The sequence below is a fragment of the Lemur catta genome, chromosome 6, assembly GCF_020740605.2.
Source record: "Lemur catta isolate mLemCat1 chromosome 6, mLemCat1.pri, whole genome shotgun sequence".
Taxonomy (NCBI): Eukaryota; Metazoa; Chordata; class Mammalia; order Primates; family Lemuridae; genus Lemur; species Lemur catta.
The window spans coordinates 93,020,759-93,036,538 of NC_059133.1; the positions used below are offsets into that span (position 1 = coordinate 93,020,759).

The window sequence follows — 15,780 nt, forward strand, 5'->3', positions numbered from 1 at the left end:
GCGCTGCCTTCGCGCTTGCCCAAAATGGACTTGTTCACTGGTAGGCGATGGAGCATAATGCCCTATTTTCCTTCCTTTCCCTTCCAGGCGTTTGAAATTGTCACCCACTCCCTTTTCAAACTGTAGCGTAAAGCCTGCCAATTAGTAATTGCAACGACCTATTGAAACTTCGCTCACCCCACCCCCGCTTCATAACCGGTTCCCAAACTATTCTACGCAAAGGATTCAGGACTCTGCAGGCCTTGTTCAGAGGACTCTGGTGGCTCCTAGCAGTGGGACCAGTGACAGGAACGACTCCAAGGTCTGAGTAGTTCCCTGGACATGACCATGTCAGAGGTGGGCCAGTCCCAGATCTCCAGTTAACTTCTGGAGAGGGCGGCAGGAAGGAACTGGCACCTATACCAGCAGAGCTCTGGGCTCTTCCTGAGATCCCCTTGCCAACTCTGCAGGGCCCCTACATTGTTCCTTAAGGTCCTGTCCCTTTCAGCTTCCCCACCAGTCTCCGGTGGCACGGCTCTCTCTAGGAACCACTGCCCTGAGACACTTCCCCTTGCCCAGCCCGCAAAGAACCAGTCACAGTCATCTTCCTGGGGAGCTGAGGATGTTTTTGTTTCGTTGGTTTTGGTTGGGATGTTTTTTAAAGAGCGTCATATAGATATTTATATATATAAATTATTAATGTGGGGTGGGGGCAAGGGGCATACATCGCAGAGGGGCGCGCACACAGGGACTGGGGAGGGGCAGGGGCAGCACAAGATGCTACACAAAACAGCCACATCTAACAGATGAAATAATCACACCAACGGGGTGGGGGAGGGGCGGTGGCCACCTAGGTTTGGGCACAGGGGAGGAGGAAAGCTGGGGGGACAAGGAAGAGGGACCTGGTCCAAGATACTGTGCACTTTCTGTCCCCACCCTTGCCACCTCCCTACTGCTGCACACCACGCGCGGGCCTTGGCTTTCTGTCTGGCCCTTCCTCCCTCCCTCTGCCCAGTTACAGAGGCCCTGCAACTGAGCAGCACCCTCTCCTGGGCTCTGGGTGGCAGGCTGGGAGGGGGGCCTCCAAGGTCCAGATGCAGGAGCCATGGGTACTCTCTTGATGGCAGGTTCTACAGTGGCTTGTCGCTTTCCTTCTTCAGGTGACTAGAGAAATGCACAGCAGAAAGATAAGAGACTGAGATCAACCCTGACCTTGTCCCTCTCACACACAGGGATGGGGGAAGAGGGGCTCCCTCCCAGAGGGGTGCAGTGCCCTGCTGTACCATACCCACAGCCCATCCCAGGATCACTGTGGATATGGTCCACTGGGGCACCCTGTAGTACCTGTAGTAGTCCTCCTGGGCAGGCAGCGGCACGCTGTGCAGTGGGTGATGGGCATGCAGCCACTGCTGCTGTTCCAGCGCCAAGCGCTGCAGCTCAGCAGACTGTGCGTGCATGGCCTGCAGCTGATGAGCTGCTGACATAGGGGCAGAGAGGGAGGCTGGCAGATCCCGGTAAGGGGCAGCTGTGAGCAAGAAAGGCAGAGGGCACATGACTAAGGGATACTGAGCACCTGCTCTGGGCCAGGGCATAGTCAGCCACTTAATAAAAAGAAGAAACGGAGACTAAAAAGTTAGGTAACACAGCCAGTCCTGCAAGTTGCCAGTAGTGGAGTAGAATTAGGATTCAAAACTCTTAGCTGGGCACTAAAACCTGTGCCTCTCGTGGGCAGAGCCTTAGTTCTCCTATGCCCAGTCCCAGCTCCTCTAGGCACCACCTCTTCCCTCCCCAGGCCCACCTAGGCCCATCTCACCACCCACATTCTCTTTTTGCCCTTCTCTCATTAGAGCTCCCCCACTCCAAACTCCATCCTTACCAAAGAGCTGGTGACGAAGAACTTCGTTCTCGTGCAGAGGGTGAGGAAGAAGGGGGTTAGGGAGGGTCCCAGCTGGGTAGGGGATCCGGGTGAGGTGAGACCCTGAGGCCAGGGGGTCAATGAGAGGGTGCACCGAGGCAGAGGCTGGAGGGTAGAGAAGAGGAAGGTGTCACCAGAAGGTAGGTTTAGGGAAAACCATGCATTTAGGTGAAGGCATCCAAGCCTGGGAAGAGAGATGGACAAATACAGATCCAAAGTGGAACAAAGGTAGAATGGAAGAACTAGAGGCCTGGGAGACAGACAGGCCAAGATACTACTGGAGTACGGACATGCATGACAGAGAACAGGACATTACTTACAGTTACCAGAATGGTCTGAGAAGGAAAGAGAGAGGTAGAGTGCTTCAAAGAGATGGAAGAGGACAAAGAAGTTTAGAAAATGAGACAGGATGAGAGAAGTGATTAAGAGGGAGAAAGCACAGAGCCTGGAATGAGCATGACAAAGACTAGGCTGAGCAATGTTCTGGACAATAAGTAATATGGTGGAAGGATAGTAAGTAAAGCTCATTATCACCTATGACACCCAAAACTGAAGCTACAAGGGCCTTTTTAAGTTACAGATCTAGAGATGGGGCAGACCGAGGTCATGAAACACCTCGAGCTAGGAGAGAAGGAGAGGATGGCAAGAAACAAGAGTTGAATGCAGAGGAACCAGAAAATAGGTCTGTGAAGGGCTTGGGGACCGGGGCTATTTGGGTAGAAAGGTGGTGCTCCTTCATGGGCCCCAGCTTGGGCCTCTATCACAGATAGGATACTAGACTACGGAGAGGGCTGGGTGTGGGGAATGCAGGCCCTGCAGCTAGGCTAGGGCATGAGGAGATAGGCTGGGAAATGTCAGGGAGGCATAGATCAGGACAGCAATCTCAGGAAAGAGGTTCATGCTAGACCAGAGGAGGGAAGGCTTGGCCTGAGGAACAAAAGAGCCCAATCATGCCAGAGGGTGAGGTGGCCCCAAAGAGCCAGGGCAAGGAAGTAGGGGTCTCACCTGCATGGATGGCATCCTGCTGGTGCAAGTGCAGGTGAGAGTGGATATGGGAGTGCTGGTGGTGATGGGGGGTCACATTGAGCATCTGCAGCCGGGCCAGCGGGTCATTGCCAAGGGCTGCCACCCTTTCTGCATGCTGCCTCTCAGCTGCCAGCCGCTCAGCATAGGACATGTCAGGCCGCAGGGCTGGCCCAGCTGCCAGCGCTAGACGTTCTCGCTCCAAGGGCCCCAGGCTTGGATGGAAGGGGAAAGGGTGCAGGCCAGGAGGGCCAGGCTGCAGGGCCAGGCCCCCATGGCGGGGGAAAGGATCCAGGCCTGGCCCAGGGACCCCATGTAGGGGCTCCAGCTCACTAGGCTTCACCTCGAAGCCAGGCTTGAGGCGGTCACGCAGGTCTCGTTCACGGGCTTCCCGCTCCCTCTCCCTGGCAGCTGGGTCACTGCTGTACAGGGCCGGGACGTTGTAACCCAGAAGCCCTGGGTCCACTGCCCCCAGGGGCACGTAGAATGGATGGTTGCGATTGCCAGGAGACATGACATGAGGCCGGGCGTATTCACTGAGAGTGCGCAAGGCTGGAGTGTCAGGACCCAGGTAGGGGGGTACTGTAGCCACAGCACTGCCCGGTTCAAATGGAGGGCGATGGGGCACTGGGCCCAGAGATGGGCACTCCACCGGAGCACGGCCCTCCTGAACCAATTTCTGTGGAGTACAGGGAGAAGTGGAATCAAAGAGACTGTTACGGAAAGACGTGGTTGGTCCAAAGCTGCCCATTTGTCTCAGCAGCTAAATGCCAAAATGTCTCACCCGTTGGAAGTCTGCCCACCAGAAACTTTCCTGCACACACACCGCCCCACCACCACCACCTCCCGGATATTTGCCTTCCCTGAGCACGCCTTCCGCCAACCTAGGAATGCAAGGACTGCTCCCGCTGGAATCCTTTTGGGCGCCACTTGCTGGGCTGCAGTGGCTCCTCCTCCCCGGCAGGTGGCGAAGTGACCCCCCCCAACCCCGAGCCACGCAGCGCAGCGCAGAGGAGGGAGGGAAAGGCGGCGGGTGGCGCATCTCGTGACGCACTCACCACGCTGCGTTCGAGCTCGCGCTCCTTCTCGCGCTCCCGCTCCTTCTCTCGCTCCCGCTCGCGCTCGCGCTCCTTTTCTTCGCGCGCGCGCTGCTCGGCCTCGCGCCGCACCTTCTCCACCAGGTCGGCCCGCTTCTTGGCCAGCTTGGAGCCCTCCAGCGGCACGAAGTACAAGTCGCTGCGCGCGCACGAATTGAAGCCGCGGTCCAGGTGCTTGTTGAACCTGCCGGGCGCGGACGCAGCGCTCGCTCAGCCCCTGCGAGCTGCCCGCGGCGGCCAGGCCCCCCGCAGGCTGGAAGCTGCCGCCCACCTCAAGGGCCACGAGGGAGTAGTAGCGAGGGAGGAGGAGCGTGTACTTTTTTAAAAACACCACACGAACGCAAGGCCCCATCCGTGCTACTCTCCCTCTCGCCATCTCGTCGACCCCACTTCCAGGCCCACCTGTGCCGTACCCTGGCCACTCACCTGGCAGACTGACTGGCGTGGCTGGGCACGTCTACCACCTTGGGAGGGGGGGAGGGGCTGCGGGGTGGGGGCACCGGACTCTCAGGGGTCTCATACTCCTCCGCTGGCTCCTGTTTGATCTGCGTGGCGCTCAGAGGCGGCCCTGAGGCAGCGGCCGCAGGTGTTGGTGGCAGAGAAGATAGGCCCGAGGGCCCCGCAGGTGGCAGGGGCCCGGGTCCCACGGTGGGCGAGCCCGGTTTGAAGGTCCCCGGGCCTGCAGGCGACGAGGTGCCACGGTAGCCCGGTGGGGTCCCCGTTCGGAAAGAGGGAGGCGACCCCGGCTTGTATCCTGGTGGGGTAGCTGTCTTGTAGGCCCCTGGGGATGGGGCTCTTTTTCCGTATGGCGGGGGCCCAGGTGGAGAGGCTGTTTTGTAGCCTGCTGGCGAGGAAGCCACGGTGGCAATGACAGTGGAAAGTGTGGCTGATGAGGTGGTGACAGTAGGCACCGGTGGGAAGGGGTAGGGCGCCCCTTGGGGGCCCTGGGAAGGGGAGGGGTGTGAACACGGGTAGGACCCTTGAGAAGAGGAAGAGGAAGGGTTGGAAGAGGAAGAGACTGGGGGGCCGTTGGGGCCTGCTTGGCTGTATGACACCTGGCTGTGAGGTGGGGGCAGGTGTGCTGGCCCTGGTGGGTAGGGCCTCAGAGACCCCAGGGAGGGAGACATGGCATAAGGATGTGCATGGTGTGAGCTACTGCTCTCCAGGGGGTGGGGAAATGCTCCAGGTGGAGGGGGCCCAGAGCTTCCATGATGTTGCTGTTGTGGCTGTGGTTGTGGCTGTGGCGGCTGCTGCTGCTGTTGCTGGTGGTGATGGTGATGTGTTGGGGCTGCTGGGTGGGCAGTGGACTGACCCCCAGCAGAAGAAGAGAAGAGGCCTGGGCCTGGGTGGGCATTGCTGTTGGCTAAGAGGCGGCCATAGGGAGGAGGTGGGGGGGGACCCTGGCTCCATACAGCCTGGGATGGGAGAGAAGGCTGAGTATACTTGGGGGGCTGATTGGAGACAGAGAGGCTTGTTGGGGGAGGGAAAGAATGAGGATAACTGGGCAATGCCTGGGAAGCTGGGTACTGGGAGGCAGAGGAAGAGGAAGAACTGGAAGAAGAGGCTGCTGCAGAGCTACTAGTAGCGGACGAATAAGGATACCTCATTGGGGGCGCTGGGGCAGAAGAGGAAGCAGGGGGCAGAGGGTGGGGTGAGGGAGCCAGAGTTGGGCCCTTCTCTTGGCCAGGTGGAAGTCCACCCATACCCTGCCCCATGGCATGGGGAGAGGGCAGATGCCCAGGTAGTGGCTGGGCCCCCAGGCCAGGAGGAGAAGCTGATGCATTGTTGAGGGGTCTCAGGGCAGGTGGGGGAGGCAGGTTTGGTGTCACATGGGGGAAGGTTGCTGGTGGTGGAGCAGAAGGTAGGTTCCCACCACCCACTGGAGTGTTAGGTGGCTTTGTTGGGGGAGCACCACCAGCCCCAGTGCTTGATATTGAAATGGGGGTAGTGGGTGGGGGGTGCTGCTTACCCCCACTAGTGGCCCCCACTGATGAGGCAGCCCCAGCCCCCTTGGGACCCACTGTGGGTCCCGACAAAACTCCTCCACCAGCCCCCCCAGGGTAAAGCTGTGGGTGAGGGGGAGGGGCCCCAGGAGGAGCCTGGAACATTCGGGATGTGGGGGGCTCCATGGGAGCATGATATCCAGTGGGTGTCACAGAAGGATGGGGCTCAAAGCCAGGCTCTGGCTGTCGAGGGGTGCTGTCTGGCGGTGGAGGGGAAGGAGGAAAGAGTGGAGGTGGGTGGTAGGGGCGAGCTGGGCCCTGGGACAGGCCAGAAGATGAGTCGGAGTCATTCTCCACACTTCCAGGGCTGTAGATGCTGGGGGACGTGCTTCGGTTGTCCTGGTCAATATCCCTAGGGTCACTGCTGCCATCATCATTGAGGCTCCGCCCATCCAAGCTATCCAAATCCGAGGGAGACTGTGGCCGAGGGAGCTCCTGCTGTAGAAAAGGGAGGACCATTTTTTCCTCTTTTCTTGCATCCCCCAGATTTGAGATCTCTTGCACAAAATCATCCCCACTTCAAAGCACATCGTTGCGCTGTGATGTGAGGAGTGCTCTTGTTCAAGCCCACCTCTCGCCTCTGGGGATTCCCACCCCCCCCCCACTCCCCACATCTCAGCAGCTCCCTAGCAGCCAGTCTTGTTTCCTTCCTTGTAAAATCTTATACCTTCCTCAAGTGTCCATCTCAAGCACCTTCTCCCCATCCACAGCTGACTCCAAAGCCCTGTCTTCTACCATCTCATAGCCACCCTCATCTCATTTACCCCTTTGACTAACAATCCCCAAAACTCTTTGTTCTTAGAAAGACCACTTCTGCATTTTCCTTAATATTTACTTGTTCCTTCTACTGAGAACAACTTCTTACCCAGAGGCTAGAATCCCCCAACTTTCAGTCCCCTTTGGCCCTTCCTGGTCATCTAGTGGTCTGCCAAAGCCCTAAAGATCTGTCTGACATATTATAGATAGGACTACTCTAATAAGCACTTACGATCTGCCTTTACTTTTATATTCCGGGAGAGACAGAGGTAGGAATAGTGAGCAAAAACAAGTTTGGGGAAAGAATGGTAAGAAAATAGGTCAGATGGCTTCAAGGCTCTCCCACCTCAGTTTTGGTCTTTTTCGGTGCATTGGTCTCCTCACTTTCACTCTCTGAGATCTCCTCGCTCCGGCCCTGCTTGTTGACCTTTGGGGTAGAGGCTTCCTCTACTCGGGCCTTCTGTCAGAGAGAGAGAAAATTCCTGTCTTCTTCCTCCCAAGCTCCACTGTTAGCCTCTGCCAGACAGGATGCTCCCCCAACAACACACATGCCCTAAGCCCAAGTGCAGGGCATCCTGTGGGAGGACCTGAGAACAGAATACCTTGGCTGTCTGCCTGGACTTCTCAGCTTTGCCATCACTGCTGGACGTGCTGACCCCTCCAGGGGAGGCCCGGCCCCTCGATCTCAGTTCTTCCCGGGGCCCAGGGGCCTCTTTCTTCCGTCCACTCCTCATTGACATCTGAGAGAGAAGGGGCGCGGCAGGTAATGCTTTTTACATTGCACTCACCTTCATGAGGCACATAATTTCTACTCTTCCTCTGTAGGCCCTTCTTCCTAGCTTGCCTACCCGTGCCTCTAATCTTTCATGTCTCTCATTTTAGCTGTTACTCACTGAATCTTTATTCTGTCGTGTCTTCATTCTTCAGGCTGTGGAGACCCCATTCTCCTCTGCCTGGGCAGCTGAATACAGAAACTTCTCTGCTCCACCCCAAGTTCCCCACAGCTATGGCCTCGGAAGCAGGAAGCAGGATCTCCAAGTTTCCAGTGTAGGCACCTGGAACTTGCAGGATCTGTTTTCAGTGAAGCCTGTTAGAAAGAAACCGTCAGTCTGCAACTTGGAGAACAAAGTCAGAAGGGGATACTATTGTGCTTGTCAGAGGGCTGAGCCTTTGGGCCAAGGGGTACAGACACCCCAAGACATTGCTGGCTTATCCCATGTGCTGCCTCAGCTATCTAAAAGTGAGACACATTCTGCTCACAGTGTAATCTCTTTCATCTCTGGAGAGGCCAAAAAATTGTAATATAACTATGGGCCCCAATCCAAGAGATCACATTATTTTACCTTTCATGATCCCTAAAGGATATTTATGTACACATGAATTCCACAGAGCCTTACAAAGGAACATAAAGAAATGAAATTAAAGTATTAATTTATTGAGTACCTTCGTCAAGCCCTTTACATACATGATTTCATTTAATATTTATAACTAACTCTGAAAGGAAGGCATTCTTAGTATTATCCTCATGATATAGGTGAGGGAACTGAGGCTCAAAGATTGTGACTGTGACTTGCCCAACCTCAGACAGTGAAGAACCAGCATCAAGCCCACGTCTCTGACTTCAAAGCCCATGCTCTGTCTTCTATACTTTGCTCTATTCTCCTCAGAAGTTGGTGGGGAGAATTCTCAGAAGGCCTAGATCAGTCACACAGATATGAAAAGAATCTTTTTTCACATAAGAGTAGGTAGAAGAAGAATGTCTCATTCCACAATAAAGGAACACAGCCCCACCAATCCCAAGACCAAACCTAGGTATCCCCAAATTGTAGAACTTCATTTCTGAGAGCCTCACAAAGACCCTTTCTTTAGTGATTGAGTTCCCTAAGGCTAGAGGAAAAGTCAGGGTTTTCACATTAGTAAGTAAAGACTTAAAATAGCAGTTAACCACACAATACAGATTTACAAAATTTTAAGCCTATCCTTCCACTTGGCATAGACAGTGATACGTACCTCTTCATAATATATATTCATCTATATCTCTCTACATATAAATAATATATATCCATCCATATCAATAGATAGGTATCTACGTATCTATATCTCTATAGCCTGCTATTTTCATTTGTGCTTGTTTATATTTCTAAGTGTCAAGTCTCTCCATGTAAGACCTTCTGAGAGCAAAAATAGTATTTTCTTACTGTTTTCTTCCTTTCTGTATCCTCCACTGATGTCATGTATATATGGGTGTTCTTTTCTTATTAGTGACCTTTGAGCCCACTAACTTCAGTAGGTCATCCTTCTTCAATTAAGTGTTGGTGGGAAAAGACTAACCTTACCCACTCACTCTATTTAGGAAGCCTGCTAGTAAAATGGCATTACCACATTTTATAGCATATTTTTCCCAAGGAATAATTATTTCTCACCTTCTCTGAACCATACTGATGCAGACAGTAAGAGGTGAGTCTAACCTTTCCAGGAAACTTAACAATTTACTTAGAATCACAATATAGCTAGGACAGAACCCCAGGTCTTCCAAACTTCCAACTGGTGTTCTGTTTAATAGACTAGTCATTTTTTGAAATTATAGCTATTTTGCCCCTTTTTGAGTTGTATAGATTGGTTTTAAAATACTATCAACCAAAAAATCCAAAGAACAAAACCCAACATAACAAAAAGAGAAAACAATCGTAAAAGCACAACAAAGATGACTATTTGTGACTGGTGTATCCTTGCCAGCTCTCCTAGAGCAGGGTGCCCATCTCTTCTCCCCATCACAGAACCTGTTCACCGAGTCAGTCAAAGCTAGGAGATCCAAAAGCTCAGAGAAACACAGGAATGTACCTGAAGAACAGAGCAATCATAGTGTCCCCTTCTTACTTTTTTAATCGGCTAAAATCTGATAAAATTAGCAATGAGTAGCTTTGAAGGAGAAAAGCAGTCATAAAAAGCAGGTAGTCCTGGAGATAAGCAGTGGCGGGGGAGGGTAGGGGTTGGGGTTGAACTGTACATACTTTTCTGAACCTAGGCCATGTTTTAGCACCAACCAGCTGAGCTATCTCCACCTTGCCCTAGCAGGCAGTCACCATAGCTAATATTTATAGAGCACCTACTATGTATCTGGCAACACACTAAGCACATTCACCTTCATTACCTTACTGCAAAAAGAAAATGCTTAAAACTAGACTGGGGAGGTAGAAACCTGAGAAATAGGAAAAGAGCCCTTAAGTAAGAACAGGAAAAGAAATCAAGAGAGAAACATGGGAAGAATTTCAGAAGGAATACAATGGCATCACAAGGTCTCTGGGAAGGGCCTGCAGGGTGAATTTCAGGATCATTGGCCCAGCCCCCATCATCATTCTGGACCTGCTGACTAACAAACCAGTCCAAAGTAACTCCTAGATAACAATGCAGCCCAGACCAGCAGATAACAATGCACCGGCCTAAGCCTTCTTAGAATCCAGGGCTGTCAGAGGGGCCTCAGAGATCATCTCATCTATAACCCCTTCACCTTACAAAGAAGCCAAGGCACAAAGCAGCCAAGGCTCAAAGAAAAAGAAGAGACTTGCCCAAGGTCACACAGGCAAAGTCAGGACTAGACCCAGGTCTCTAGGCTGCCATTCCAGAGTTTTCCACTGCACAAGGCTGCTTCACAGCCCTCTTCCCTGAGCCACCCTCACCTAGGATGGGCCTGGAGAGCCCAGCTATTCCTACAAGGTCAGGGAAGTAGAAGGTCAAAGGTTATTTGAGGGAAGGGATCACCATGGGGACTGTCTGGGAAAGAGAAAAAGGGATACTTGGGAAATGAGACTCAAAGAGGAATTCAAGTTTAAGAAAATGGAAGAATATTAGTGCAAAGAAGCAAAAAGACTAATGCGTACAAAAAATAATAATTAGGGAGGCAGAGGCCAGAACTAACAGCCAAAAGGTATAAGATAACAGGAGCATTTTCACCCTCCCACCATGCCTTGGTGGAGGGACTTGGAGAAACACCTATGACCTGCAAGGAACATATCCACTTGTTCCAACAGACTGCTGGATGAAAGAGGTGCACCCCCTGGGGAAACTCCTATCCACCAGGAGCACCAGAAACATCCTCCAGAATCCAGCCAAGAATCCCAAGGACATAGGCACAGGCTGAGGTCCAATCAACACTCTGAAGTCCCATCTATTGGATATCCCACTGGATCACTGCCATGGCAACCAAATAGCAAAACATGCCCCTCAAGAGACCATCCCAGGGGTCCATCTGGCAGCTTCCCCCTCCAAAGCAACTCCTACCCTCCTACAGCACCCTCAGGGAAGGGAACTTAAGGGTACCTACCCCAGCAGAAATAAGCCCATGCACAAAGGGAAATCTTTGAGCTCAAAGCAGTAATGAAGGCCTCCCTATAGAGATCACAGCCATAGAAGGGCAGCAGATGCTCTGGGGATTTGAGGGTGGAGGTCTCAACTTGTCAGGAGTGCCTGTAAGATTGCCCAATTCTCTCCTCTTTTCCATCCTCCCAGAAACCCTTTCTTCCTAACTCTCCCTTCAGTGTTCCTGTCTTCCTCATTAGCTTTAAGAGGACCCACACTACTGGGCCCCAATGCCCCTCTCCAAGAAGTAACTACGTCTGGGATTGGGAAAACAGGGTCACAGGTGACGTGGAGTAGGGGAAAGGAAATTGAGTCACAAAGACATGTCCTTCCCGCTTCCACGCTGGAAAATCTCCGGCCCTTCTCAAAGACGGACCTCTCCTTGCCCCTCTCTTTCTGAGCCTCCGTTTCCCCAGCTTCAATTCCCCTCCTCATCAGCTACAATCCCTTACACCTACCACACCCCTTTCCCACTTCCCGTCTATTCCTACCACCCCCAAACCCCGGTTCTGGAACCCCGGTTCTGGGCCTTTGGGGTTTTTCCTGGAGCCTTCATGCCCCGCCTCGCTGCCATCTCTACCATCCATTCTGTCTTCGCCCCGAACCCCCCTCACAGCATCCCCGGTTTTTCCAACCCTCCACCTTGGTGTTCCTCCTCTCTTGGTCCGCGGGTACTGGCTACCTTCTAGCCCCACAGCCCTCCTCCTGAGACCCTCCCCTCTCCCCACCTTCCCGAACCTCCCGAAGCCCCGGCTCCCATCCCTCCTCGGGCGGGCCCCACCCCCTGAGCCCCCAGCCTCTCGCCAGGCAGTGCCCACAGTGGGGGGACCGGATTGGGAAAACAACAAATGGAGGCGGCGGCGGCGGGAGGGGGAACTGGGAGGGGTGGGGGTGGGGAGCCTCAGGCCGGAACCCGGGCGGGCCAGAACCTCGGCGGGCTCGGGCCCGGGCGGCAGCAGAGCTTACCTGGCTGTAGCTCGGGACGGCTGGCTGGCTCCGAGCGGGATTCCGGGCTCCGGGCCTCCGGGGGGCGGCGGCGGCAGCTCCCCCGCCCCCCTCTCCTCTTCCTGGCTTCAGTCGCCGCCGCGACGGCGGCGGCGGCGGCCCCGACCCCCCCGGAGGGTGGCCCCCATCCCCCCCTTTCCCCCCACCCGGCCCGGATCTCCCGCCGGCCCCCGGAGCAAATCTCGATCCCCGCTCTCGCTCTACCCCCTCTCCTCCCTCCCCAGGCCCGCCGCCTCCCCCCGGCCGCCCGGAATGCTCCGGGCCGCGCCGCCCGCCCCCGCTGCGCCGCTCGCCCCCGCGGCCCCGCCGGCCCTCGGCGCAGCTCCGACCCGCCGCCGCCGCCCGCGCCCGCCTCGCGCAGCCGGCACTCGCGCGATCCCAGGCCCCCTCGGTGGCCTCGCCCGCGGCCCCCGCCCCTCCCCGGGCGGTCGTCTCCCTCGCCTCCTCCCCGCTCCTCCCGCGGCGGTCCCCCCGAATTGGGCCCCGGCCCGAGGCCCCGGCCCGGCGCCGGGCTGCGGACAGGCTGGGCGGCGCGTCCGGCGACTCGCACAGGAAAGCGGACGGCGAAGGGAGGGAGCTTGGGAGGGGGGGATGGGAGAAGGGAGGAAGAGGGAGAAGGAGGGAGCGCGGAGGAACGGAGGAGAGAGGGGCCAGGAGGGAGACGCGAGGGAGGGAGCGCGAGGCAAGCTGCGAGGGGGGAGAGAGGGGGATCCGGAGAGGGGAGGCGCTGTGCGAGTTGGCCGCGGCCGAGGCTGAGGGGGCCGGGCGCGCGCGCGGGGAGGGGTTCGCCCCGGCGGAATGTGGGGAGCCCGCGGGCCTGGCGCGGGAGAGGGCTGAGTGGGAGGGGCTGTGGGTTGCGAGGACAGGTATGGGGGAGGCTGGAGAAGTTTGGGGGCGACGGTTTGTGGCAGAGGTGAGATAGGAGGAGTTTGGGGGATACTGGGGTAGAGACTGAGATAATGGGGTTAGATTGAAAAGATGGAGCTGCATGGGGGCTTTGGGGGCAATGAGGTGTGTAGTGAGGAGAGGGGAGAGAAGCTTGGGGTCAGGGGTCTCTGTCAGGCATGAAGTGGGCGGGGTTTGGGGGACTGTTAGAATGGGATGGAAGTTTGGGGTTTCATAAGGAAGGGTAAAAATTGAAAAGATGAAGACATAAAAGAGTGGGGTTTCTGGAAGGGATTAAAGAGTTTGGGGGTGATTGGTGTTGGGAAAAAGTCAAAAATATAAGAATTGGGGGTGATGAAGGAGAGCTGAAGAGAGTCCATAGGAGGTGTCAATGAGAGAAGGGAGAGCATATGGAACCTTAACAAGGGATGAAGGAGGTACACCCAGGTGTGTATTCTAGGGGGAGGCTGGGGTATGGTGGGAAAGGAGGGTTGGAGACACAGGGGTGGCTGGATCCTGGGGGTGGTGGCTTCCAGCAGAGCCGAGGAGGATTTCCTTTGGCAGATAGAATGGGGGAGACAGGATTAAAGAAGACTGGAAGGAAGTGGAAGATGAACAAGGCCTTTGGTGGCAGTATGGAGGAGGGAAGGTGATTGATCTGGAAAAGGAAAGAGAATGGAGAGGGGAAGGGAGGGTAGTTGAAGGAAATGATTGAAATGGGGCATGGCAGACCCCAGGCTCGGTAAGGGATGTGACTTATAGGAGTGGGATACCATCCTCAAGCCCCTCTATCTAGTGGCATCTCCATTTTCCTTCTCAAATCTGTTTGAAGCCATCACTGATGATGGTACCTTGGGTCACAGGGAAGGGGTCAGATGAGGATTAGGCTCAATGTGGACCCTAATCCCTATGTGTCCTGGTTCTTCAGTCCCAATTGTTCTGAGGAGACAATCCCCACCACAGACACAGGCTTTTCCCAAGCCTGCCTTCTCCCTCCACTGCCCTCTGGGCAGCCTTAGACAGTCTGTCTGCCAGCCATGCCCAGCATCAGCCATGAAGCCAGCACTCCCACCAGTCCACCACCAGCTCCTTCAGGGCTCCCTCCCTGGCTCCACACTAAGCTGCAACGTCTCCCAGGACAAAGAACGGACACAGGGTGATTTTTGGCTGCTGAAATTGGGAAGGCCAGAGAAAGGGAGGAAGGCAGGCTGGAAAACAGGAAGAGCTGGAGCTGGAGTCTGGATTGGGAGCCCTTGGTAGCACTCCAGATTTGGGGTGGGGATAGGGTACTGGTGGGGTCACTATAGCTGGAGGCCAAGGTTGGGCCCTGAACTGGCTGGATCCCACCTGCTTTCAGGGAAGGAAGGTTGGCTGTGTAGCAGCTCAGTAGATTTTGCCTGACAATCCTTGGGCCAGACTCAGCCAAGTTCTGGGACTAACCAAAAGCTCTAAACAGATTCCAAAGCACTAGGGAAGTGGGAACAGGAGCTAGAACACTTCCTTGGCCTAGGAATGAATCACCATTCTGAAGTCCCGGCAACTGCTTGGTACTCGCTTTACCACCCTGATGTGCACCTTCCAAGCCCCTCCCAGGGCCTCCCAGAGACCAGACTTGCTCTCTATCCCTATGCTCCTCACTCCCCCAGTGCTCTAGGAGAGCCCAGCTCCTTCTCCCCACCCCCCAACTTTGTTCCAAGACTCCTCCTTCCCCCTCACCCTCTCCTTATTGCACGCCCTCTCTGCACTTTTCAGTTCAGTCTCCTATTGGGCTTTGGCCAGACCCTTTCTAAATCCCTTTCAGGCTGAGCTCTTCTCCTTTATTTTTAAACCAAGGAATCGGCTAGGATGGTGACTTATCTGAACCTAAAAGAAAAATTAGGCATGGGAAGGGATCAGGGATGGGGAGAGTCAAAGAGAAGAAGCCAGGGTCTACCTACCCTCTTCAATTCCTCCCCTACCTGAGGGCAAGGCTCACAGCTCAGCCAGGAACATCACACACACACCCCACCATCTCTCACCCGGCTCCCCACAACCCACTGGTCTCCAGGCAACGGCACAAAGAGAAAGTGGAGAGAGGGGCCTGGGAGGCCTCAGCAGAGCCAGCTGTAACCCAATCCGACCCAGTACCTGGTGGGGGGTGGGGAATGACTGTCAGAAAAGGCCACCTAGTAAGGAGGGAGGAAAAGACAGAGGTTTAAAAATGTGGCTCGAACTAGAATAGTCTTGGTCAGTCTGGGAGTTACTGAGGTAAGATGGGTATCTTGGACCCCAGAGAAAACTGAGAGGCACAGAGAAAAGTATGGTAAACCCCAAGGGAGACAGAAAGGGGCCCCAGGAAACATAGGAGAGAAGGGAAAGATGAGATGCCTGCATTGAAATTAAGAAGCACACAGGAAAGGGGGCAAGAAGCTCTTTGAACTGAAAATGGCTGAGGTGTCAGGGATCCAGGAAGGAGAGCAAGGAGAGAAATGGGCCCTGTCCCTACAGAACTGGAATCCTCTTTTAGCCCTGGAGCTGGGCAGGATGGCAGAGGGCGCCAGAACTTAGAAAGCAGAAGAAGCAGGGTGGGAGGCCCACAGAGGGGACAACCTTAAAATTCCTCCCACCCCACCTCCTGCTTGGCATCCAGTATGGAGTACTGCGGAGCCTTGACTCCCTCTAGTGGCCATAGCTCCCAGCTGCAGACCCTACCTGCTGCGATGTGTCCAGTATCTAAGCCACTAGAAGGGGAGTTGTCCCCCTAGGTGGTCCCTGAGCTGAG

The 15,780-nt window shown here is 55.0% G+C and overlaps 1 protein-coding gene and 1 long non-coding RNA gene across 5 annotated transcripts in view; one reads left to right on the forward strand and one right to left on the reverse strand.

Moving 5' to 3' along the window:
- Positions 1-584: 584 nt before the first annotated feature.
- ATN1 (atrophin 1) lies at positions 585-12,537 on the reverse strand. Of its 4 annotated transcripts, none has more exons than XM_045554437.1 (10): positions 12,096-12,537; positions 7,667-7,860; positions 7,376-7,513; positions 7,120-7,233; positions 4,441-6,455; positions 3,976-4,198; positions 2,900-3,596; positions 1,856-1,999; positions 1,324-1,504; positions 585-1,143 (listed from the first exon to the last, which is right to left on the reverse strand). In XM_045554437.1, exons 2-10 carry the CDS (start codon positions 7,691-7,693, stop codon positions 1,110-1,112), a joined length of 3,573 nt encoding a protein of 1,190 aa, XP_045410393.1. In that variant the 5' UTR covers positions 7,694-7,860; positions 12,096-12,537; the 3' UTR covers positions 585-1,109. The 4 variants fall into 4 exon arrangements, with proteins under 4 accessions (XP_045410393.1, XP_045410396.1, XP_045410395.1 ...); XM_045554440.1 differs by having other exon boundaries at positions 7,120-7,230; positions 12,096-12,211; XM_045554439.1 differs by having other exon boundaries at positions 4,441-6,452; positions 12,096-12,210.
- A 265-nt stretch (positions 12,538-12,802) lies between these two features.
- Positions 12,803-15,780, forward strand: part of LOC123640100 — a 29,263-nt gene continuing 26,285 nt past the window's right edge. Inside the window, exon 1 of the long non-coding RNA XR_006735873.1 lies at positions 12,803-13,466. This is a non-coding gene — a long non-coding RNA (uncharacterized LOC123640100). The remainder of the gene's footprint in view (positions 13,467-15,780) is intronic.

Bases quoted from the DNA above. Each gene is read 5' to 3' on its own strand.
- ATN1 (XM_045554437.1), bottom strand. From the start codon at position 7,693: ATGAAGACACGACAGAATAAAGATTCA. The intron at 2,000-2,899 runs GTGAGACCCCTA...TCTACCCTCCAG, and splicing joins GCAGGATGCCATCCATGCAG to CCTCTGCCTCGGTGCACCCT. The intron at 1,505-1,855 runs GTAAGGATGGAG...TCTTGCTCACAG, and splicing joins TCTTCGTCACCAGCTCTTTG to CTGCCCCTTACCGGGATCTG.